At 35.9% G+C, this 27028-nt stretch overlaps 2 protein-coding genes across 2 annotated transcripts in view; one reads left to right on the top strand and one right to left on the bottom strand.

The window, feature by feature from the left end:
- Positions 1-14748, top strand: part of LOC137399844 (pecanex-like protein 1) — a 37822-nt gene extending 23074 nt beyond the window's left edge. Inside the window, exons 13-26 of the mRNA XM_068086082.1 lie at positions 1213-1343; positions 1835-1978; positions 2697-2950; positions 4620-4841; positions 5707-5884; positions 6389-6474; positions 7046-7197; positions 8389-8467; positions 9474-9621; positions 9989-10261; positions 11697-11802; positions 13541-13665; positions 14226-14393; positions 14582-14748. Of these exons, the coding sequence (XP_067942183.1) occupies positions 1213-1343; positions 1835-1978; positions 2697-2950; positions 4620-4841; positions 5707-5884; positions 6389-6474; positions 7046-7197; positions 8389-8467; positions 9474-9621; positions 9989-10261; positions 11697-11802; positions 13541-13665; positions 14226-14393; positions 14582-14724 (2209 nt within the window). The 3' untranslated portion in view covers positions 14725-14748. The remainder of the gene's footprint in view (positions 1-1212; positions 1344-1834; positions 1979-2696; positions 2951-4619; positions 4842-5706; positions 5885-6388; positions 6475-7045; positions 7198-8388; positions 8468-9473; positions 9622-9988; positions 10262-11696; positions 11803-13540; positions 13666-14225; positions 14394-14581) is intronic.
- A 52-nt stretch (positions 14749-14800) lies between these two features.
- LOC137399845 (protein phosphatase 1A-like) lies at positions 14801-20764 on the bottom strand. The gene is made up of 5 exons (XM_068086083.1): positions 20108-20764; positions 19051-19172; positions 18300-18470; positions 16156-16382; positions 14801-15517 (listed from the first exon to the last, which is right to left on the bottom strand). The coding sequence occupies exons 1-5, from the start codon at positions 20661-20663 to the stop codon at positions 15457-15459; spliced, it is 1137 nt and encodes a 378-aa protein (XP_067942184.1). The 5' UTR covers positions 20664-20764; the 3' UTR covers positions 14801-15456.
- Between the last annotated feature and the right edge of the window lie 6264 nt (positions 20765-27028).

The following is a 27028-nucleotide window of genomic DNA, read 5'->3' as shown; positions in this document are numbered from 1 at the left end:
ACATATAAAATAATTTTAACATGCTGAAAAAACTGATTCTGGGCAGATAACTCCGCATTAATTCATAATCATTCACTTGTAATTTCTACCTAGTGTAATCTAAATTTGATTTTAATTTTATTAGTTTACTGTGTTCAATATCTTCATAGAGATTTCGCAGAGACTTCCTAGTGACTTACTTCATATAGACTTACTTTCTACAGACTTCCTTCGTAAAGACTTACTTCGTTGCAACTTACTTCATAGAGATTTACTTCCTAGAGTCTTACTTCATAAAGATTTACTTCCTAGAGACTTACTTCCTAGAGACTTCGTTGAGACTTCAAAGAAACTTCAAAGAGACTTGCCAATAATTAATAATTAAGACCAAATTACAAATATTCATTATTGATCAACTTTAGATGCTTTGTTACTCTGTTGAGTTTCTGTAGCATTATTTTAATAAATTATTTAGGGCTATTTTGTTTGTTGCTGTCATCGCTAATCTTGTAACATTTTGAGAGTCAGCAGTAATTGTAACTACTCGTCTTTATCTGATTTAAAAAGTCTGATCGCTTGATTCTACACTGTACATACGTGGACACAAACTGTTGTGTGTATACTAATAGATATACCATGTCAGTATCCTATTTGACAACTTGAAAACTATGGGAGACAAATCTCCATTTGAATTTGTTGAGACTCCTCAAAGCCGTGACTATTGCAACACTTTTTTTCCTATTCTAAGTTTGTGTTTCCTGGAGTCATCAAGTGTTTACAATGGTAGACTCTGATGAATGATGCCTGCATGCGCTCAACTAATAACTTATTCTTTATCTACTTTATTATATGAACAGCAATTAGACTTGGTTTTGCCTATCCATACTACAAGTACGCTTTGTTTTGCTTTTCATATTAAATACTGAAAAATTTCCATGTTTAAACAAACATTTTTTACAAATTTTAATTATGATACTTTCAAGGAACTTTATACAAGTACTTTGTTCTATTTTGAGAACATTCTGGATTAGCCTGTCTTCCATCATTATATCTAAGTCTACTAGTCTGAGATGATAGCCTAGTTCCTACCATTTATCTCATAGTGATAACCTTGCAGCATATGAAGATTAGTAAAAACCAGTTCTGATTGGAATACTAGATTACTTTGTAGCCTGTGCTCCTGGTTCTTTCATTTTTCCACTTTCAAATGTTAACTATTCGCATTGTTTGCAGTACAAAGAGGGTAGACCACTCCAACATTCGTCTCGCTTCCCAAGTGGACAGTAATTTGGGCACAGATGATAACAACCTTAATTCAATTTTTTATGAGCATCTTACTCGATCTCTACAGAAGAGTCTTTGTGGTAAGAGAGCTCAATTTAAAGCAGTTTTACAACTTTTTTAGTATTACGATGTATTCTCTACAGTTTTTGTTCTGTCAGGTCTCTGCTGATGTTTGGTATAATATAATGTAGCAAATATATTACAAATCACAGCTGTGGCTGTTATAGTCTGATAGGCTAACATGTGAAATAACAGCAGTAGTTGGTATATGCTGATGGGCTAACATGTGAAATAACAGCAGTAGTTGGTATATGCTGATGGGCTAACATGTGAAATAACAGCAGTAGTTGGTATATGCTCATGGGCTAACATGTGAAATAACAGCAGTAGTTGGTATATGCTGATGGGCTAACATGTGAAATAACAGCAGTAGTCGGTATATGCTCATGGGCTAACATGTGAAATAACAGCAGTAGTTGGTATATGCTGATGGACTAACATGTGAAAGCATAACATATATCTATTGCAGGTGCAAGCTCGTCATCGGGTCCAATTTGTATTATGCTTGTAGGCGACCTGATGATGGGACGATGGGGAGAGGCTCATCAGGGTGACATGTTCATCATGGCCTCAGAGTATTTAAATGCCCTCGTTCACATCGTCGAGATGGGCAATGGTCTTGTTACCTTTCAGTTGAGAGGTCTTGAGTTCAGGGGTAGGAACTGCGCACCATTTATTTGTCTATTCGTCTAGAGAATCTCATTATGGCTCGGATATCTAGTAGTAATTTTACATTTCAACCAGCGGGACATATATTCACATTTTAAATTTATGACATTAGAAGTATCCTTTCTTTATATGTTAACTGCATTCAGCCCAAACTCATAGCAGTGGATGGCACCAGCCTTGGCTTACATACATTAGATTAGCCCTAGTTCATGTGTTGTTATTTCATGAAACAACACGGGTACGATACGATTGGTCTAACGGCAATTGGTTTTAAACTAAGCGTTTCATTGGACCAATCATACCATTAGGCGTGTTGATCTTAGAAGGATTACATTTTGGCCAATTGGAATCAGATCAATCGCCGTTAGACCAATTGTCCAGTTGGTGCCAGACCAATTGTCCCAGACTAAACTGTGAGCAGGCAATACAGCCTTTAGTTAAAATGTTTGCTCCGCCATGTTGATTTACTTGACAACAATGCTTTATGCTAGCCATTTTTTTAATGATGAGGAAATTACCACGGTTAGGTTATGGTTAGGTTATGCGTCCAAAACAATTGCTCTGAAAAACCTTTAACCAATTAGCCTTTGAGAAACCGTGAAGTTGTATAGGATTATGATCTATGTTCTACGAGTTGCTCGCAAGTTATAATGAGTACCATTGTGATTATAAGGGAGGTTTAAGTGGGTGTTTCTTCTGTGCAGGAACGTATTGTCAGCAAAGGGAGGTAGAGGCTATTACTGAAGGAGTAGAGGATGACAAGGGGTTCTGTTGCTGCTCACCCGGTCAGCTGCCTCACTTCCTGTCTGTGAACGCTGCCTTTGGAGAGCGTTGGCTCGCGTGGGAGGTAACTGTTACTATGTACGTGCTGAATGGCTACAGTATTACGGACAACAATGCTGCTGGCATGCTTCAAGTCTATGACCTTCGCAAGGTGCTCATCACCTACTATGTCAAGGTTAGTCGCGTCTTATTGATGAAGACCGCATGCTATCAAATTTAAACTGCTGGTCGACAGAGGTCTAATTTATCACTATTTCTAAGTAACCACAAAAATTTGCAAGAGCCATTTGAAGCGCTATACATTCATTAGCGCTTCTATAATATAATATATAATAAATAAAATAATAATAAATAATAATAAAATAATTAATATTCTATGTTCTTCATATTCTATAAATTATTGGACAAAAACCCGTTTGAAATCTACAAAGCTATAAAAATAGATTTCATCATACCAGATGTTAAACAAGTTAAAACCATCAGTCGGACTGTTCAGGTTGATCTCTGCTGACTGAACCTGTTCTCCTGATGTTGTAGCACTATTATTCGTGTTAGGTTGCACTGATTATGAGAGGAGACGGTTGTGGGAGTGTCTTCAGGTTCATGTCGTGTAGATTAGTACCTTAATCACCTTCCTAAAGACCTTAATAAGTTCCTAAAGTATGCTTATTAGTTCCCCTAGTTACAAGTGTGAGGAGTAAACTATACTGCATAATAACATGAATACTAGTAATAATAACATGAATACTAGTAATAATAACATGAATACTAGTAATAATAACATGAATACTAGTAATAATAACATGAATACTAGTAATAATAACATGAATACTAGTAATAATAATGTGAATACTAGTACTAATAACGTGAATACTAGTAATAATAACATGAATACTAGTAATAATAACATGAATACTAGTAATAATAACATGAATACTAGTAATAATAACATGAATACTAGTACTAATAACGTGAATACTAGTAATAATAACATGAATACTAGTACTAATAACGTGAATACTAGTAATAATAACATGAATACTAGTAATAATAACATGAATACTAGTAATAATAACATGAATACTAGTAATAATAACATGAATACTAGTAATAATAACGTGAATACTAGTACTAATAACGTGAATACTAGTACTAATAACATGAATACTAGTAATAATAACATGAATACTAGTAATAATAACATGAATACAAGTACTAATAACATGAATACTAGTAATAATAACATGATTACTAGTACTAATAACATGAATACTAGTACTAATAACATGAATACTAGTAATGCACTATTAATTTATGTTTCATCATTTTAATCAATTAGCTTTTCTGGTAACACAAGTACATCTGCTGGTGACTTACGTAAGCTAAGATACGTTTACCAAAATTTTTCAGAAGTTACAAGCAGCATAACAGCTGATAAAAATGGTTGTTTAAATCTACAAGCTAGTCTCGTACAAAATGGTTGCGTAACCAACTGTTATCTTGACCTGGCAGATCATTATTCACAGATACTATTAAATTTAGTGCCAATACTTATATTTCTTTATTTATGTGTGTGAGAGCTTTAAAAAGTAGTTCAAAAGAGTTAGCATTCAAATTAAAAACTCACAGGCAACTCTTCTGCTTCACAGAGATGGCCCTCTTTGCATGTTTAATGAAGCGCATCATACCATTACGCTGTTATTTTTTATCTTTTTTATATTATTTGGTTCGTTTTAGAGCAATAGCTGCACGCTAAAAAGATTAAGTTGTTTTGTGTTGTTTGCTGAATTTATTCAAACACCACCCTGTTAATAATGAATTGCAATACACAATTGTTATTTTAGAGTGTAATATTCTACACAATTCGCTCAAGTAAGTTAGCTGAGTGGATTAAAGAGGATGGAATCACATCAAATATTGACACCAATGAAGACATGGCCAGTGTTTTCTCTCCTGAGTTAGATGAGGATTTTGACAGGATTGCCCACAAGCTGACACAGCGGCAGTTCAGTCGTGTTTACCTCACCTGGATCCACTACTGCCTCTCCAAATCTCATGATCCAAAGGTAAGCTTACCTCACCTGGATCCATTACTGCCTCTCCAAATCTCATGATCCAAAGGTAAGCTTACCTCACCTCGATCTACTACTGTCTCTCCAAGTCTCATGATCCAAAGAAAAGCTTACCTCACCTCGATCTACTACTGTCTCTCCAAATCTCATGATCCAAAGGTAAGCTTACCTCACCTCGATCTACTACTGTCTCTCCAAGTCTCATGATCCAAAGGTAAGTTTATCTCACCTGGATCCACCACTGTCTCTCCAAATCTCATGGTCCAAAGGTAAGTTTACCTCACCTGGATCCATTACTGCCTCTCCAAATCTCATGATCCAAAGGTAAGCTTACCTCACCTCGATCTACTACTGTCTCTCCAAGTCTCATGATCCAAAGGTAAGTTTATCTCACCTGGTTCCACCACTGTCTCTCCAAATCTCATGGTCCAAAGGTAAGTTTACCTCATCTGAATCCTTTACTCCTTTTCTGCATATGGAAACAGTGTTTGGGAGAGCCATTGTTTTCATCAGTTGTCAGCATTCCCTTTTTCCAAATAAAATCTCAGATAAACAAATGCCTTAGTTATAATAAAAATGGTGCAACTCGGCCAGCATCTACTTTCTTGTTACCGTTCAGTAAATGAAACAATAAAACTATAAAAAATATTGCATCACATGCCTGTTCTCTTCACTCTTTAGTCTTGAGGCTGCTATCTATTTGTATGCGGTGTTATTAGCAACCTGCATGTCTTTGCTGTAGACAAAATAACAAACTTCGTATCTTTTCTGCAGGTAAATTAGCAACCTTCATGTTTTAAATTAACAATCTTCATGTCTTTGCTGTAGGTAATTAGCAACCTTCACGTCTTTGCTGTAGGTAAAATTGGCTATCAACTATGATGCGGAGTCACGGCTAATTAGACTGTGTTATGCTCTCAGTCTAGTGGCAAGAAGGGCATTGGCAACTGCCGCCCACAACAACTGCGCTTCAGTAAATGTAGAATTCTTCTTACATGGCCTCCATTCACTCTTTAAAGGAGATTTCAGAATAACAGGTACCATACAAGCATAAAGTATAAAAACTAAATGCATTTTCATAAGTATATGTATCTATCTACTTCTGTTTAAGACTTAATCTGTCAACACTCATTGATGTCGAAAAAGTGCTGTTTAGTTATGGAGTCATTTGTTATCATGTCCTAATCTACTCTACCATGTCTTGCAGTTTCATAGGTTTTTTGAAATGGGAATAGCTTGATAACTAAGGTGTCATGGCATTGAGCTTCTTCATAAAATAATGCCTGCTAATTTTCAAATTATTAGTTATACCGTGTTGAAGCGTTCAATACAATTTTTCTTTTTTTCTTAGGATTTTCAAAGGTAGTTTCTGATGTTCCAGAAATTTTGGTGTTATTCGGTGTAATTGTATTTACAGTTTGGTTGCTGTTATGATTGTTGTGTGGTGATTCAAGCCACCCAACGATGGTAAAATAATCTTAGTCTGTGAATAGCATGGGTTATCTAACGGCTGGAATCTACTCAGTTAGGGTGTTATACAGGTCCAGACGAGTGGATATTTAATGACATGGAGTTGCTAAGAAAAGTTATCTCTCCTGCTATTCGCATGGCTCTGAAGTTACATCAGGTTAGTTGAGTGTATGTAGAAAACATCTAATACATATCCCTCGCCTCCCTAGTTATCTCTTGTCTATCTTGGCAAGCGTAGCTTAATCGCACCATTTTGACATGAGCGCCCGGGTACTTCTGATGCAAGTGCCTTGAAACAAACCTGGGTTGGCCAAATTCTTTAGCTATTTTGATTGTCACACTCTATGAAGTAAATTTTGAAACTAAACAATTTGTTTTATTCTATGGTTTTTCTATATTAGTCCTTAATCTCACCATATGTTATAGTAAATCATTGTTTATTAGGTGGGTTAGACTGGGTTTAGTGTGGAAAGTTGCTTTTACAGCCGGGATGACTTTAGATAGAGTGATCTGATAGCGCTCTAGTTACAACTAAATATAGCCTCTGGCTAACTATACATTTTGTGAGTTAAGCGAGGTTTCCATATCGGTTGCGATACCTTGGCGGTAATCTCGCCAATCCCGGTAATCTGGGCGGTAAGCTCCGCGATTCTGCCACGGGTGCTTGTGGTGGATATGGGAACTAGGCTTTAAAATTAAAAAGCAAATCTGTGACACGTATGCTCCAGGACCATTTCTCATTGGCTGAAGAAAACTCAGATAATGTGGTGCTCTATAGCGCAATGCTGACTCACATCAGAGAGCTTGTCATCACTCACGAGGCTGACCCAGACTGGAGAAATGCTGTTCTCGCTAACAGACCATCTCTGCTTGCCCTCAGGTACTCTTTCTATAAGTACACCTGGACTGTCATTGCCATGTTCAGCAGGTTATTTCGAGTCATGACACCTAACTAAAGTTCAAGTTTTGTTTATTCTCATGTGGTCTATTACCAAGGTATGTATCAAAGAGTCAATAATAGTTTTGTCATGCTTGAAATTAAGAACTTTCTTCAATAAAATACATGTAATGTATTTACATATACTATGAAGTTGAGAAGGGTTGTACTACATACTATAAGGTTGAGAAGGGTTATACTACATACTATAAGGTTGAGAAGGGTTATACTACATACTATAAGGTTGAGAAGGGTTATACTACATACTATAAGGTTGAAAATGATTATACTACATACTATAAGGTTGAGAAGGGTTATACTACATACTATAAGGTTGAGAAGGGTTATACTACATACTATAAGGTTGAGAAGAGTTATACTACATACTATAAGGTTGAGAAGGGTTATACTACATACTATAAGGTTGAAAATGATTATACTACATACTATAAGGTTGAGAAGGGTTATACTACATACTATAAGGTTGAGAAGGGTTATACTCTAAGGTTGAGAAGGGTTGTACTACATGCTATAAGGTTGAGAAGGGTTATACTACATACTATAAGGTTGAGAAGGGTTATACTACATAATATAAGGTTGAGAAGGGTTGTACTACATACTATAAGGTTGAGAAAAGTTATACTACGTAGTAGTGTTGGGCACAGGAAATAAAACTCGTTGAACTCGCGGGTCTATCTTCTCTCGAGTCTCGGGTAATAAAAATTTTGAGCATTTCGATTTTGCGGGTTCGGGTTTTGACTTGCGGGTACACGAATCCGTCGAGTAGAGTGGACAAAAACTCGGTCTATTGCTCCCTGCGCTATGAGCAGTTTAACAACCCGCTTGTTAGCGCTGCGAACACGAATATCGGTCGATAGAAAATAGTAAAAAATAATAACTTGAATAGAATTATAATTGCATTGTAAATTTTAAGATGTCCGATGTTTGAAAATCGCAGACATAAAACCCGTATCAACAAATCCGATACCCGAAAAACCCGTTGGCCAAGAAGTACTCTTGCCAAGCACTACCAGCTACCCGATACTTGAAAAACTCGACCGGAGGGGGCCGAGTTATAACACGTTGGCCAAGAAGTAGTGCCCAGCACCACTACATACTATATGTTTCTTGCAGACATGTATTTGATGAGGGCTCTAATCTATACAAGATTATCATGCTTAACAAGCGACACCTCAGCTTCAGAATAATCAAGGTGAGAATATTTGTTTGTTCAACAAAGAACTTCGCCGACCGTCACTCAGATTAGTATTATCATTTTTCATGTACTGGTCTAAATTTTTTCCTAATGATACATCTGTCACTATGTATAAAATATCTAGCACTGTATATGTGATATCTGTCCTGATATATAGGCCAACTATATCTGCCATCATATACATCATATGCAATATATCTATCACTACGTATAATATATTTGCTGTCCTGATATATAGGCCAACTATACCTGCCATCATATACATCATATACAATATATCTATCACTATGTATAATATATTTGCTGTCCTGATATATAGGCCAACTATATCTGTCATCATATACAATATATACATTATATATCACTATGTATAATATATTTGCTGTCCTGATATATAGGCCAACTATACCTGCCATCATATACATCATATACAATATATCTATCACTATGTATAATATATTTGCTGTCCTGATATATAGGCCAACTATATCTGTCATCATATACAATATATACATTATATATCACTATGTATACTATATTTACTACTTCATATTTGTACCTCATACTATGTATGGCAATATATACAGCATAATGTTTTACAGCACTGTATATAATATATCTGGCAATTTATATACAATCTAGTATATATGAAACTAATTGTGGTATGTTTGGTATTATTTACAATATAATATTTTTATTTATACTCTAATAATGGGCACTATATAATTTGTAATTCATGTTTTCGTTACATAAATTTATCTTCAATATTATTATATCTCATGTGAATTTTTTAGAAACTTCATCCTTTTTCTCTCCTATTGATATTTCCGTAACTCCACCCTATTTGTTGCTGAAATTTGTTGATAGATTTGATGGTAAAAGAAGGATTTGAAGATTAATAGTCAGCTTTAAATGTAGCAATGTTTTGGTCTAGACTCTAGATAGTCACCAACACTTGTACATACTTTCTGTGCTTCAGGTGAGTTTCCTTTCCATTTGGCAGGTAAACAGAGAATGCGTGCGAGGATTGTGGGCAGGACAGCAACAAGAATTGGTGTTTCTAAGGAACCGCAATCCGGAGAGAGGATCAATTCAAAATGCCAAACAAGCTTTGAGAAATATGATTAATTCATCTTGTGATCAACCGATTGGTAAGCTCACATCCTGTCAGTTTATCTTCTAGGTTTTTGTTTTGTAATATGCATCCCTACGATTACCTGCTATACTGGTATACTCACATGTTATCATATATACATCTCTCCTATGACCACCTGCTATACTGGTATACTCACATGTTATCATATATACATCTCTTCTATGACCACCTCCTATATTGATATACTTACAGGTTATTTTATATATTGATATACTTACAGGTTATTTTATATATTGATATACTTACAGGTTAGCCAGGTTAGACTTACATGTCACCTCTGACTACTTCCTATATTAGTATACTTAGGATATCTTATATTTTGATGTACTTACAGGTTATCTTATATATTGATGTACCTACAGGTTATCCTATATACGTATCACCTCTCACCACTTCCTATGCTGGCACCAATCAGCAACTCACTTCAGCTCTTGTTCTGCTTGCTGAAGTTTCACTCAAGAAAGTACGTGGCTTTTTCACGTCTCTCTGGAACAACCTGAATGATTTGCCATGCGCTCTTGCTTGCCGATACATGCATCCACGGCGTCCGAGAAACCGACATCATTCTTACGCTGTAAATAGTCAGCAGACTTCACTCGCAGGTGGGGACGCAATGCCATCGTACCCCACTGTTGGTAAGTCATTTCCATGTCTTCCTGATATCAATTTGTTGTTTAGTCACTGTATAAAAGACAGTCTTACATAATGTTAATAGGTTATATTAAACATAACTTTACCCTGTTCCGCCTTAGCTCCTTAGCTCCGTGTGCTATATTACCTTAGGCTGGCTGGTTTTCTCGAGAGACTTAGTTACTCTAAAATTTTTCTTATTTAAAGATTGAATGTAGCGTATCCAAAATCTTCTTAATATAAATCAATGGCTGATAGTTGTTTGCATTCGTTGGTTTGGTCTACGCCAGTCGCTGATTTTAAATGTTGTGAAACATGTACTATAACCTACAGTCTACAATTGATATGTAGCATGAATACGACATGGTATTTAAATAGTTTGTGTGATTGAGAATGGCTCTAGATGAATGTGATGTTAAACTAGTCCTCTATGGGACACTCTACCAGTCATGCTTGTAATAGTATTCCAGTTCTGTTTAAACCGTAACTGTCACGGACAACTTTTATCATATTTATTAGGTAAATCAGACACGCTGATTCTGATTTTGTACTCAAAATAAAGATTAGTCCACTAACCTTCAAAGTCATTTAGGCTTTTTTAAAGCGTTTCAATATCCGTTTCGAAAACAACACAATCGGCATTACAAGCTCCGCCCATAAATATGTGATGAAACCTAGCTTTTTCAGGAACGGAAGTTAAAAATGTTTAGTCCGATTTAGAATAATAGCGATGGGTGTCTTAAAACACATTATTATCTAAATCCAGCCTGTAAAATAATTTCAGTTTTTTATGAAAGGTATATAAAATATTTAAAATGGCTCGTAGCTTGTTACATGACGTTTAAATGGGCTGAACGCCGAGAAAAATGAGCTCAAAAAGCGCGGTTTTATCACAAGCTAGCGTTGTTATCGCGCTGTTTTGAATATGCAATGCTAAATAGCTTATCTACCTTTCAGAAAAGACTGATATTATTTTTAAGGCTGAATTTAGATATTAATGGATTTTAAAACACCCATCTCTATTATTCTAAATCGGTCTAAACATCCCTATGTAACTTCTGTTCCTAAAAAGCTAGGTTACGTCACGTATTTATGGGTGGAGCTTGTTGTGCCGATCGTGTTGTTTTCGAGACTGATATTAAAATGCTGTAAAAAAGCCTTCATTACTCTGAAAGTTAGTGGACTAATCTTTATTTTGAGTACAAAATCGGAATCAGCGTGTCTGATTCACCTAGTAAATACGATAAAAGTTGTTCGTGACAGTTATGGTTTAATAATATACCAGTCGCTACAGCGTTGCAGGGCACCTCCAGCAGAGTGGTTTCAAATGGAGTCTCAGCTAATGGACCTAATTAGTCATAATTTGCTAATATTGATCAAAGAGAGGTGATTGAATTTCCTTTGGAAAAGCATTCAAGATCTTGCTATCAATGTTTTCAGATATTCAGCAACCATCTCAGCATATTGCTCAGCGTCCTACAGAAACTTGGATGGCATCGCGTTCCGGCAGCAGGCAGCCCCCTACTTCTAAACAATCCAGTTCCAGGTGCTCATTTTTAGCTTTAATCAGTGTTTCTAATTTAGCACAAACCGTTGCTAGGCAACGGTCTGCTTCTTTGAGCGTCTATATTAACTAAATCAACGGTTTGCTTCTTTGAGCGTCTATATTAACTAAATCAACGTTATGTATAACTGTAGTAGCAGTCATAATTTCTCTCAAGGCGTTATCGTCACATCTACTCACAGCCATAAACTTATACAACCATTTTAGGAGTAGTCACAGATTACCCTATTTACGATGTCATTGCATTTTTTATGTATGTAAGCGTGTGTGCTGACACATTTTGGAATAATGTTCTCAATCATTTAGAATGCGAAGACATGATTTATTTTGTATTCCAATTGAAGAGGTTATTGAAGTTATGTACGGGTGATAGGCACCCAAGGCATTTTCTGTACCGCTGCCAGGCTCCCAAGGTGTACTCTGTACCGCTGTCAGGCTCTCAAGGTGTACTCTGTACTGCTGCCAGGCTCCTAAGGCGTACTCTGTACCGCTGTCAGGCTCTCAAGGTGTACTCTGTACTGCTGCCAGGCTCCTAAGGCGTACTCTGTACTGTTGCCAGGCTCCCAAGGCGTACTTTGTATTGTTGCCATGGTCCTAAGGTATACTCTGTACTGTTGCCAGGCTCCTAAGGCGTACTCTGTACTGTTGCCAGGCTCCCAAGGCGTACTTTGTATTGTTGCCATGGTCCTAAGGTATACTCTGTACTGTTGCCAGGCTCCTAAGGCGTACTCTGTATTGTTGCCAGGGTCCCAAGGCAATTCTGTACTGTTGCCATGGTCCTAAGGCATTTTTTCAACTAAAATTCTATCAAGTTTATCAGAAAATTTGAGTTCATAACTCGTAAATGGCAGGAGATAATTTCTTGTGGGATCCACCATTGTTATTATTATGGTTGCTATAAGAAGGGGTATCTGCAATGGACCATGAATTTTATTTGGTCTAGACCAAATAAAATTCATATACCAATATATTGACTGACTAGATAGTCAGTCAATATATCGGTCAATGACAATTGCGACATAAAACCACCTGTTTTTTAGCACTAATAGTGTGGTAAATCTATTATCCAACATCTGGTATTTCAATTGTGACAGAATCATTGTCAGCCTGTTGAATGTATGTAGTTAATTTGAAGCGCTTGCAAAGAGATAAAACATTTAAAAATGTTTTTGTCCGTTAGCAGCTGCAGAATGTTCTAATTTATCCTTTTGCTATTACACTCGCAACTTCTATTAGGTGTGTTATTCGTATTACAAATTTTAGTTTGAGTAATGAGTATATATAGTTATAGCGCGCCTGGCAGAGATGTTATATACATGTATGTTTAACACAGTCGAAAAGATAGATACCGGTAATACTATTATGGTAATTATAGAACAGATGGTATATTTCTGTTAGAAATAGTATCAACATTAGATGTGGCCATTACTTAATTATCATTGCATCACAAGAAATTATAGTAATAAGCTGAGCCTGTAGATAATTGATACGTTGATATTGATTATTATATTATACAGATAATTGATATTGAAGTTAGGGTAAAAGTAGATTTTTCTCCCCATTTGCATTAGTGCAACCTTATCAGCCTTTTTTACAGTAAACCCAAAACCTTTAATGAGGTTTGTGAGTTATTCGTAAGAGCTCCGAATGGCGAGCTCTTGGCCCTAAGCCGGTGTCACTTATAATATTGAATTTGACTTGATGGCTGTTTCTGTTGCAGCCTTCCATTGGCACTAGTCGGTGGGTTTTCTCGACCTGGGAGTACCGCGAAAGAGAAGGAAAAGCTTGAACCATCGGCGGATAGTCATATTTCAGCCCAACAAGAAACTTCTTTCTCAGAGCCAGGTGGGCATTTATTCAGTTGAAAAAGACATGTCATGCAATATCTCTGTTTATTTTGTGTGCTATAACATAGCATAACAGACTATAGAATAAAGTAACTAGCAAATAATACTATGACATAATAATGAAAAATCAGCAGTATACTCCGTACTACCCTAATCATATTTTAACTCTATGTAGCTAGTTACATCTTGCTTCAATCACCGACCATCAAAACTGACACTCCATAGCCCGTGGTATAATCAACAACGATACGCAAATGCAAATAATTTGCTAATGATACTAACTCTATGAATATTCTTTGGTAAGAGTTGTCAAATTCTTCAACAATGTTAGAGCATTATTTGTGTTCTGGTTATTTAAAATTGGGATCATATCTGTAAGCTCTCATCGATCATGCGTTTACCTATTGCTTACAATCCACGCTCAACTTACGAAATGCTCGAGTTGATTTAAATTTGCATCTCGATGCATCGCAGTTTACAAAAAAAAACAATAATTCATTGCTTCTACACATACAAAACAAATTTCATGTTGTATAAATTCACTGATAAATCTCACAGGTGGAGCTTTTGCTATTGGCTCTCAAGTATGGATTACTGATGCTTCTTGCGTTATGTCAAACTTGAACCGACAAAGGAGGCCAGACCCAGCTTGGCCTTCAACTGATGCGCAGAAGAACGGCGGGGCTAGTGGTTGGTCCGGTTGGATTCCAAAGGAAGAAATGCAAGGTAACAAACATAACCGTTGCTTCTTTAAGATAGCCAAACCCAAACATTTGATCAGTGATCAGATACATTGTGAACCATCTTACAAATTTGCCAAAATTGTAAGTTATGGAAACTAATTTTAAATGTTAAAGTTCGCTATTAATGAATGTTAACATTACAAATTAAGAAACATGTGCTTGTTCTTCCAGGTGAAGTCTTTCATAAGTGGATTCCCTGCCATTCAGATATCAGATTCCGTTCGAATATCGACAAGACGATATATCTAGTGAAGATTGGCCAATATTTTGTTCCAATCACAGAGCAGGGTATAACAGCAGTTGAGCCAGATTAACCATCTTGATGTTGTTATAGTATGGATTGTTAACAGTTAATAAATTATTTTATAATTAATCTTGTTGGATTTGACGTTAACTTTTAAACATACACCATTTTATTTAGAATTGTCTAATGTTGAATCAACAGATGCCAAAACAATCACATCCTAGATGTCACACTATCCATGTATCAACAATAAGCAATTCCTATATGCTCTGATAACACGGCTGTCCAATGTGAGCAAGCAATAAAAACTGCCTACATACACTCCTTCATGCGGCTTGAGGTGACACGAGAGGCAGCACAACTGACATGACTACATATTGGCCACAATTCAACTGGACTCGGACTATTTTTTAGTAAAACCAGTGCTGCAGAAAAGGGGCCGAAATAATGCTTGATAAAATGGTAGAAAGTTTAGCCGGTCACAAAATCTGTGGATTAGAAGAGTAGATACCATAAATCATAACTATCACGAGTAAGACAACTCTCACTGGTACTAAAACTTGTCCTGTACACAATCGTTACATTCGCGTGTCTAGCAGAGCACTACATTATTCTTCTTTGTACAGGAGCAGTTGAAAACAGTGCGAACTACATAGAACACCCAAACACAAGGCTGTAACATAACTATAACTGCAAAAAGATATCAATGCAGAAATCCAATAAACTGTCATATTTCTATTCGACTAATAAGGCAGGTACGGAGGATCGGTGTGAAATAGAAGCACTGGATTTATGGCAGAGCTTATGATTCATCTGAAGGCGGATTCTTTAATGAATTTAGTAGATCATCTATAAATGAATACCTACAAAACAGAACATGCATTAATAATAATTAATGTTACATGGTGAGCCTGGTGTGGGTCAACAACAATTTCTCCTGGGCGATTGGTAATATTCTCTGTTAAGGATAAGAATTGAGCATTGATTATAAAAAGTTGTGAAAGTAAGTAAACTGCTGAAACAACATTCAATAATACCATATGCCGAAAGAAAGAATGGTTGTTTACGTGTAGTTATGCAGGACATTAAGGATTTTTGATTGATTTGAGAAGTGTAAGAAGATTTGAATGTACAACAAATATAGAAACGGATTATGCCATGATGACCAAAGGATTGACCAGGATGACCTAGAGGCTCGACCATACTCGACTACCAGACGCATCCATTTGACACACCAAACTACGATTGTTCGTGTTAATTAAAGCCACAATCACAACTACACTTTTGCTGAGCTCCAGAACTTAAAAAATCAATCTGTGCAAGTACAAATATTTTACTGAGACGAAGGTTAAAGGCCATGTCAGTAGTGCAAAAAATATCTTTAATTTTGAATAATTAGTTAACTAATCAATAACAAAACAATCGTTTAGAGAAGTTCTAAGAATTTAAGGAGCAGAGCCACGTGACAAGCAATAAAAGCAAGAGAAATGAGATGACTCACTTAGTGTGAATACCACCGCCCGGAGGGAGGCCTTCTATTTCCACCTCCTTTGCCGCGATGGCGTGTACTATGGACACAGTCTCAATATCTGGTTGCTCATCAAACTCCTTCTTAACATGTGCTGCGAGCTGGGCGTTGCACTCCTGATCAGCTTTGACCACATCCTCATTCAGGGTAGGGGCTCCCGGAAGGGCAACTATTACTATCGACATGTTGTCTCGGCTTCCCTGTAACAATCGTGTCAGTTTGAGACCAGATCTTGTTGTCTGTGGCATGCTCACATGTCCACAATACACAATTGATAGCAATTGTCACTTCAACCATCTTCACCCATGTTATGTTTGTTACCATCTCAAAACATTTTGGCTATCCACCAATGATCACGGTTACTGGAAAAACTGAAAATCAACCGCCGTGGTAACCAAGTGATGGTGAAAATATATTCAAAAACAAATTTCAAATAAGGGGCGTATTATTTTTGTCCAGTCAAACTTCTATATACAATCACCTAAACATACAAATTTTGCACCTTGCAATGTAAGATTCAAGCAAGTATCGGACCCTAGAGCAGACTTTCCAATACGCGACAGTCAGTTTCTTGAAAAACTGCCATTGCAGTCCATTAAGTGAAAGTAAAAAGAGCTAATAAAAAGTTAGAATATGTGAAAAAATAAAAGCGATAGAAGTTAAGCTAGTTTAAATTTTACCTAGTCTTGAGTTAGGGAGGCGATGCGCCATGTTTCTATATCAACAACTATTTTCGAATGTATGCATTACCGAGTCTGCACCTTTATCCACGGTGTTTCAAGGTAAAGTAATAATAAAAATATTTTTATTATTAAAAATTACTTTAATAATACTGCAGTTTTTAAACACTTTTTACTTAAATACTACAGTTTGGCTACATGTAATTTAGTTTTCAGATAATGTCATGCATAATTATTTGCAGCATGTAAGAAGTTATCACAAGTTATTGGATTGAGGAACCAACTAATTTATTCTAATAAGATTATTTGCTCGAGCACTCAACAGTTTTAACATGTGAAGCAGAATCGAAATAAACTAACTTGGCACGAAAAAATTTGACTGAACTTGGGATGTGACACAAAAACAGCTTCTACGAAGACATTCTATTCTACAAGCAAGGGTAAGACTGACACAAATAAATGGGTGACCAGGTGTTCGTTGATTACCGGCTGCAGTCTCCGTTTCATTATTCCCTCATGATATTACCAAGGTGTAACAAAGTTACTTTGTTAATAACCAATCAGCCAGAGTTACAAATTAATAAAAAAGGTGAAAATTTGTAAAATGTTTGTTTAAATTATGAATCGTAAAACTTTGTGACGAAAAGCTAGAAATTTGTAAGAAGATAATTTCTCATTTAAACAACCAGAGCATCTGGATACGCCGGTTATTCCTGCAATAAGTTGTCTCAACTACTTTTAATAAAAAATGTAATACATAATTATAGAATAATTTATAGCAATTTTACTAAATGAAGAAAACTGTAGGAAAGTATTGAAAACTGAATACGCAAATAAAGTTACAATCAAGTCTCGACATGGAAATTTTCCGACAAAGTAGTTAAAATAAAATTTAACAGTAAACATGAAATAATATTTAACATGTTGACCAATTTTTTCTAAATAAAAAAAGTCAGGTAAGTTCAATTGTTGGCTAAGTCCAAGCGTTAGGTAAGTCCAAGTATTAGGTAAAGTGAGTGGCACGGAGCATTTCTCTCACTCACACTGAATTGACAACTCGCAATTGCGTTCACTTTTCTGTAAGGTAAACCAACAAAAACCAATTTTTACTTTTGATCACTATTAATTTAGTTCTGATTAATTCGGTTATTCTGTAGATTTAGTTCTATACACTTTTTTATAACTCGTTTGCTTACATGCTATATGAAAATATTTAAAGCATGTTTGTTGTACTTTTGCCTCTGGACCAAATTAAAGGAAATACAATATATCCTAATAAGAATATTTGTTTGACGGTTTCGACATACACAACACGCATCGGAATGAATAACTTTGTATGCGGAGGGTTGATTGTAATGTGATAGGCCAATATTTTAACCAAATGGAGTTGTGACAATGCTAAAAAATGCCCTGAAATAGGAAGGAAATAAACTTTACCTTGTGTAAACAAGTATCAACTATTTTATTGCAGATCTCTGTTATGTTATTAGTAATCTGCATGTGATATCTCACAAAGTCAGCAACATCTTCATTAGTCATCACATCATATATACCATCGCACGCCAGTACTATGAACTGGTCCTCCTCTGTTCGTGCTACCACTGTCACCTGCTCGCAAGACAAACATTTCAGGCTAAATCAATAGGCTAGAGGATGCTTGCTAGGCGCACATGTCTGCCACCTGCAGGTATGTGGCTGTGATATTATATTGTAAACAGAAACAAATGCAAAATCCTAAATGAGAATTAAAAATGGCAATCTTGATGAGATAGTAAGCGAGGTTTGATAAGAACTACAATGTATGTATACTTTAAGGGGTAAGTAATGTTTCTCAAGTTGTAGTAATGTGATAGTAAGCACAGCTACATTGTTTTCTGCACCAAACCAACCTTTCGTATATTTACAAAATCTCACACTTTTTCATGATACTTTTCCAGGTTTCAAGTACTAACCATGTTATACATTCACTGCAACATGTCAAAGATTCATGTGCTAATATGAATTGCTTTTTCATGTGCAGCTGCCAAATATAAATAGTTGGCTGGGTTTAGATGACCCATTCCACAAAAGGCATACCCAAATCTAAATCGTAACAGATAAAAAATTGAGTTGCAAAAATCTACAAGGACATTTTAAGAGTCAACAAATGTATAGATATAGTTGCCATGTTTGATGACACTGCATTCACCTCAGGTTCAGGAGAAACAAGTTGTTCGCATGGTCCAATGGTCTGATTCATCTTATAGTCAAAATCGCCAAGAGCTCTGGAGACAGCGAGCGAGCCATTTACACGCTGTATCATAACCTGACCTGCAGATGTACAGTGCTAATGTTATAAAACAGGAGGGAGCAATACCATCTCGTCTTTTCACCACCAATAAGAATTTTTGGCATTTCAAAATGCCGATGCATTTAATAGCTCCTACAGCGAATGAGGCAAAGCTTTATTGCACAATATTTTTTATCGTAACCAAAGTTGACATATCAGAAAATTTGATGGAAGCTGATAAGACATGAGCTGCATGAGTACTTCAAGTGAGATGGAGTCGCCACTCTACCGCTTAGGATACAATGCTACTTGAGAGGCAATTAATTGAGGTTAATGCAAACTAACCAGCAAGTTTAATTAAATACCATGCATTATTGAGTTTTAGAGATCATTCACCCCTGCATTAGAGTTGGCTGAATATATGCGCAGGCGCTCAACAGACCCGTCATAAGATCTCCTCATGCATTTTCAAAAATAGCCTATAAAATGAAGAATTACATCAGCCTGTGAAACGTTGAAAAAACATGCTACGCCAGCACAATGATGAGAATTGTTTATGCTGCAACAGGGAAAATAGACGTATTAGATTCAACCAAGGTGATTATGTATGTACTTGGATTGATTAGAACTAGCTTTGCCAATGTACATGGTCACTACGAGTTAAAAAATTGCATATGTAACCTCTTTTTAAATAAAAATCTCTTGCGAACCTAACAAGCGACACATTGGTTAGTGGTTAATTTTAAAGTTGAATGAGACCAATGCTTGCGTTTTATCAAAAAAAGATAATCAGCTTAGTTTGCTCAAGATTTCCTATTAATACACTTGGCATGCAACTTATCAGTTTTATCACAACCCAAGTTCCTTGCAGGCCAAGGATTGCGCAAGTATGAGTCACCCCACCAGAGTAAACTTTCAGCTCACTCCATCCAAGCGCATTAAGGAGCAAATGTGATACAGCAACCATAACAATTACCTCCAGCTTTAGTGATGCGGTCTCGCTCTTCTGGATTGGTTGGCTTGTGATCTTCAGTATGAAAAGATACACATGTCGGTCTGGCAACTAGGCCCCTTGAATCACCGCAATTTCCAAATATAAAACTATCTGGTGTAACAAATACTACAATAGCTGTTGAACCGCTTCTGTCTTCACCCGTGGCAACCTCTGGCAGGTTTCTGATATCCTTATCGAGTTCAAGAAAACCTGTGCGCACACCTTTTAACACATCATCCATAGTTGGTCTCCACTCTTCGGGTGGAGCATCTAGCCCCCCTCGAAAGTCTGCATTAGTCACGATGAAATCTAAAAGTCTCTGTGAGCTGTGGGCTGATACAAATGCACCAGCATGTCCATCAAAGACGGCAAAAAAACTCCAATCCTTCATACCGTGAGGTAGACCAACAACTGCTGAGTGGGCATCTTCTTGCTCCACCCTCCAACCCTGCATAGATGTCAGGCCAAAGCGAAGTGAATTTCCTTCCCCACTTTCATTGTACTTTTCTGTTTTGGGTCGTTCAAGAAATGCCCCCATGACAAACAGAAATGCTACGAGTGTTCTTATAAGGTTACTAAAATTCTAAGCAGAGTCCATGCCCTTGTTCCTTTTTAATTTTCCTCACTGATATCAGTTTTCTACAAGTCATAAAACATGACCATAATAAGAAAATATAAATACGATGTCAAAATGATATACAGTCAGCCCTTGTTTACAGATGTTAGAGACGAAAGTCACCAATAGAAGACAAGCTCCACGGCCGACTAAGCTGCTGCAGATCTCAAAAAATTCAGATTGTTTACCACACCAAATTCAGATGCTAGTGTTCTACGTTTCCACATTTACCACAGACTCATGTCCATAATCTCAGGCTAATCGGCCATTCACATAACATGAATATTTACTTTACTCTTTTGTATTCAAATTGTAATTTTCTCACAGGGTAAATATTTCAACATACAGTACAGTGCACTATGGAGTGTCAAGTATATATGGTTTAGAATGTATGTATATGTATATAGGCTACTGCTGGGCACGGGTAATAAAACTTGTTGAACTAGTGGGTTTATCTTCTCTTGAGTCTCAGGTAATAGAAATTTTGAGTATTCCGATCTTGCGGGTTCGGGTTTTGACTTGCGAGTTCTAGTTTTGGTACACGAGTCTGTCGGGCAGTGGTCAAAAACTCGGTCTATTGTGCCCTGCGCTATGAGCACTTTTGAACAACCAGCCTGTTAACGTCGCGAGCACGAATATCGGTCGATAGAAAATAGTAGAAATAGATAAATTGAATTGAACTATAAATGCATTGTAAATTTTAAGATATGTTCTATGTTTGAAAATTTTAGACATGAAATACATATTAACAAACCTGAGACCCAAAACCCCGTTGAGAAAGTACTCGTGCCAAGCACTACTAGCTACCCGCTACTCAAATGGAAAGGGGAAGTTTAAACTCTTGGCCAAGTACTCGTGCCCAGCACTAATATAGACCCATCTATAGGCATATCAGTTAAACGGGACAATTAGCTAAATGGCACCACTCACCATCTCTATTATTTTGTTTCAACGAATGTCGACTGTATGTCAAAACTGGTCTTATTCAAAAGCATTTGGGGACTTTCCCACATTATTGATACGCCATAAAGTCATTGGTAGGTTGGGGTGATAACAGCTCAGACATAAGAGACAAGTCATAATAAATGATCTATTACAAGCGGCATTGTGCAAAATATATTTTTTAAAGATGGTCACTTTTTGAAACACCGAATGAAACCAAAATATTATTGCTCTAAACCAAAACTAATGGACAATAAATACTGGGCTTAAGTGAATGAAATTAATCCAAGTATCAAACTATGACAATCTTACAACACTAACAACTTTATAATATGAACATAAACCTCATACAGAAGCACATACCACAGTTTTAAATATATGTACACCAATTAAAATAAACCAAAAAGACGTAAACATCCTATAATGGTCTTATGTAAAAGCACACCGTCAGTTTATCTATCAACACTATAGGAATAAATTTTAGGAAGCGCATGAGTAATTGTCTGGACTACCAGCATTTTCCCTTTACACTATCCAAAAACCCACATAACACGGACGCTATGAAATCAGGTTACAGCCAAATGAGTTTGAATATTTATGATAGCAACACTATAACACAGCAACCAATGCAAAAGCATTTGATCTCCTTTTTAAGCAAATAATGTATTACACCAGGTAACTCATAACTTTAGTCTGGTCTTTGATAATCTAAAGTTTAAACAGTTTTTATTCGCTGGCCAATGCAGTCATTTAAAAAATGCTTGGCTTCACATGAAGATTTCAAAAGAGAAACCTTACAAGAATACCTACTCAAATTAGTAGTCTAAGTGAGCCTGTAAAATGTAGATTACGAGGAAAACCACAATTGTGCTTGCTGCAAGAATTTGACATGCAAAATATGAAAGTATCTAGCAACACCACCAAATACCATTTTATGATATTGACAACATTTTTTAAAGATTGACCTGCAACAAAATTCACATTACAGTTATTTCATATCAGAAGATTCACCATGTCTTACTCTGCTGTGTTGTAGGTACAAAATATGTGAAAATGTGATTACAAGCTCTTAAAAGCTAAACGAACAGTTAATTGCAGCCATCACGAAAACGCCGCAGATTGGAATCCCTTTTCAAAACGGCTCAAATAGAACATAGTTGAACATGATGGCTTCTGTTTACACTTTCTGTTTTCACTGTTTATACTTCTGTTTACACAAATATACTTCATGAATTCAATAAAACCCTGTCTTTCGTTCTTGCGCGTCTATTTCATCATCATTGTAATGCTGTCACTTTGAGCACTGATATCACAAAACCTACCGTAAAAAATCAATTAATTTTTTAACCTTAGGTCGAAGGAGTGCATAATATCCTCTGATAAACATGACGAGCCTGTTGGTCACCCGTAATAGTCGAAAAATGCTGCAGAAATTGTAAGGAAGGATTGGAAGGAAGTACGGGTCACATGATCAGATTACGACTAGATGATTAGATCGAACTGAAGCAAAACTGTAAAGTAGCGAGCATCTATATTTGAAATGGGCTTTCCGGTAAAACCAGAAGCGTTTGTCATAAATTAGTGCTACAAAACGTTTTATATTAAGCCTTGCATTTCACGTGATAACATCACATGTCAAAACAATAATCACAATGTTTGAGAATGTCATCGAAATAGATATTCCAATCTACGGCGTTTTCGTGATGGCTGCGGTGAACTGTTCGTTTTTAGCTTTTAAGAGCTTGTAATCACATTTCCACATATTTTGCACCTACAACACAGCAAAGTAAGACAAGGTGAATCTTTTGATACCAAATAACTGTAATGTGAATTTTGTTGCAAGTCAACCTTTAACAAATCTAAAGCAAACAAGGCAGTTTAGCTGAACATTCAGTATAGCAGTTGAGTTTTGGTTTAAACAATTATTAGAATAAGTTAAACTAGCAATTGAAGTGACAATAGGTATAATTAAATTCTAATGCCTTCTGATATGTGAAAACCCATCCAGGGTTTTTGTGAAAAGGGCCAAAAAGGTATTTCACATCCAATGGTGCTACAGCTATTCAAACATCCTACATTCAAGCAAACAGCATGTTACATCATTTAATACATATATGAACAGTAAATCAGCAAATCTTACTCTCACAGGATACACACAACAACCTTTAAAAAATGTCTAGCTTGATAAAGGGTCATTTTGAATTGGCTTTTCAATTTTTGGTATCAATTTTTGGCCTGTCATTTTAGGCTTCGTTCATATAGGTGTACATAGGCAGATGTTTAAATTAAAAAAAAAATTTTAAATCAGCCACTTTCATTAATATTTGATGTGTAAATTATATTGTTTTTATTTAACAGAGGAGCACATAAACAGCAAATAATAGATCGATTATTCATTATGAAACAAAACTATGAAATTACAACTAACCATTATGAAACAGACTGAATCACAGATACCGTTTTCATACAGCTTGCTTATAATTAAAATTAAAACACATGATTATCTGAAGTAATTTCTTCATTACCATTAGTCATGTTAAATGATAGCTACTATTTTCTTCGCACATCAGTCTTCGTAATTTATGTATGAGAAAAAATTTATGTATATTTGATTAACTGCAATGAGTAGTCCTCATTAGACAGATTCCAATTTCCGTTTGTAATTCCTTCTATCTGACGTCAGCTTCATTTGAGATTCATTCAAGGTGACTCACAGATTAGCCGTTGATACAGGGTGCCTTGTGAATCATAAATTAATTGCCAGAAATGGTAAAAGTGCAGCCTAAAGGCACAGCCTTTTATTTTTGTAAGAATAGCAGTTTTAAATGTGCAAACTGACGCAATCACAAAATTCTGTACAAGCAATTAATGTGACAACTAAAATGTTGACCAATATGGGGCTCAAACCCAAGAAATCCGGCTTATTAGAGTGACGTTCTAGCTAAGCTTATTAGCCACCCTGAAAGTCTCCAAATAATGCTGTCAATCAGAGAATAAAGATTGCTTTGTAAAAGAGCAAAGACATACAGACAACAGCCGATAATAATATCATGAAACACTTGACGAAACTGCGATGATACAGCAATGACATGAAAAATTTCAAGCATTCTGCAACCTCCTTTTTAGGCTTTGTAGTTATTACAGATATGAAGCCTTTTGTGTTGTAACAATTGCAAATATAATTGGAGGAAAAAATATCTTTGTTAACCTTACGACTACTGTACTATTAGCTTTTCAAAAACTGAACAATGAATAGCTTTAAAATGTCAGAGAGGCGTAACATTGATTCTAAACTTTTCAAGGTATTTAAATTATAGGAAACCTAGTTCATAATTATAACATCGAATACGCTAAAGAGTGAAGCAACAAGTATACTCAAACTTTTAGTAGCCATTGTGAAAGGTTGACTTGCAACAAAATTCACATTACAGTTATTTGGTATCAAAAGATTCACCATGTCTTAATCTGCTGTGTTGTAGGTGCAAAATATGTGGAAATGTGATTACAAGCTCTTAAAAGCTCAAAAAACAAACAGTTAATAACCACCATCATGAAAATGCCGTAGGTTGGAATCAATTTAATTCTCTGACGTACTCAAGCAATTTGGTTATCGTTTTGACACGTAATGTTATCACGTGAATTAAAAGGCTCAATATAAAACTTCTCGTAGTTATATAAAGATAGCAACACTTTTTATCACAAAACTTTTGCTGCTAAAAAGGAAGTTGTTATTATTAAAAAAGAAACGATTTGTAGCGATAGTGTCTAAAGGATAAATACCAACAATAGCGCAATCTATGAATCGCACATATACTATGTTGAATTGCACTCATACTTTCATTGTGTGTCATTATACGTGTCTTGGACTATACTAATTGCAAAAGCTGCTAGAATCGAGCTCACTAGCACTATTCTAGCAGCACAGAATAATTCTGTATGTTTCGTGATTTCGGTCAGAACCAAAAAAAAATTTGTTACCTGTGTTCGTACCTTTACTAACTTATTATTTGTCCATAAACCATCACGATCAAACGAAACTTCATTAGTTTCGGTTTGAAGTGTCTGACCCAGCATTTATAGACTGCCAGGTAATTTAAGTAAACAGCAATGAAATCCAACGACACACTGACAGCAAATCCGTTTCCAAGTCTGTGACTGACAGCGATTATTAAAGACAATATCGGTCTATTTTCAGTACAAGAAGTGTAGTCCTAAAAACCTAAGACGCCTGTCGCTCTTCGCGGAGTAATTAGCAATGCTCCCAAACACCACTAATAAGTTTGTGAAGGTCGCTGGTTGAGCGATGCTTTTGATTAGCAAAAGTTCAAACTGAGCAAGTTTCAGATTTTCAACGCAACCCAGTGTCACCAGAATGGATATTTGTATTAAAATAATGAATGTGAAGAAAGAGGTTGTTTCGGTTACCAATTTGAAAAAGGTGACAACAGTGATTTTAAAAGTGACGACAGTGATTTTAAAAGTGACTATTCTGACGACAACTTTGTGTGGTAGGACTCCCATAACTGCAATGTGAATTTTGTTGCAAGTCAACCTTTAAGCAAGTTTATAATATTACACAAGAGCAATTCCAAGGCATCTCTATAATTCCATTAGGTAGTTGGCTCTAAGACTTGCATCACCAATACAAAAAATATAACTGATGTATGTTGACTATACGATGCATATAAAATTATGAATATGAGTTGTTAATAATACAATGATGTAGGATTACTTTGCAATAAGCCACCCAATAAAAAATTTACAAAAGCAAAGTGTCAACTACAGGAGGAAATTAGCTTCATTTTTTGAAAATTAGAAACAAGATTGAGCATGAAACAGATTTGCAAATCGAAGTTTAGGCAAGCAATCTAAGCAAATGACAATACAAAAAAGTTTTAATGAAATAGTATTAAATTTCTTTTGAATACTGATCAAACCAGCGGACAACTCAGTCGATGCAATGTTCCGAACACATCGTAAGTTGCTATTCTAAGTTTGGCTATAGCACGGTTCTAGTTAAAAAAAATTCACATAAAGCCCTTGTACATATAAGCGTTTGTATACGCAATAGTGATTCAAAAAAGACTGAATAAAACAGTTGCTTGAGCCAACTTGCATACTCCATTTGAAAGATACTTCTACGATCTCTTTAATTATTCTGCAGAGACAAATTCTCAGACAAAAAGTAGTAAGTGTTAATGCATACATGAAGTAGAACTAGTAAAACAAAGTGTTTGCACTGCTGCATTTAACTAGTATTCTACGTTCCTATTATTCTAAATAGCATTAACAGTAGTTGTAAGTGCACAACCCACGTTTCATCAACGAAAACTGACATACGTTTA

The sequence above is a fragment of the Watersipora subatra genome, chromosome 7 (assembly GCF_963576615.1).
Source record: "Watersipora subatra chromosome 7, tzWatSuba1.1, whole genome shotgun sequence".
Taxonomy (NCBI): Eukaryota; Metazoa; Bryozoa; class Gymnolaemata; order Cheilostomatida; family Watersiporidae; genus Watersipora; species Watersipora subatra.
This window is presented reverse-complemented; position numbering and strand designations above follow the sequence as displayed.

Bases quoted from the DNA above. Each gene is read 5' to 3' on its own strand.
- LOC137399845 (XM_068086083.1), bottom strand. From the start codon at position 20,663: ATGGGGGCATTTCTTGAACGACCCAAAACAGAAAAGTACAATGAAAGT. The intron at 18,471-19,050 runs GTGAATGCAGTG...TCTTGCGAGCAG, and splicing joins TTGTTTCTCCTGAACCTGAG to GTGACAGTGGTAGCACGAAC. The intron at 15,518-16,155 runs GTGAGTCATCTC...TCTGTTTTGTAG, and splicing joins GGCGGTGGTATTCACACTAA to GTATTCATTTATAGATGATC.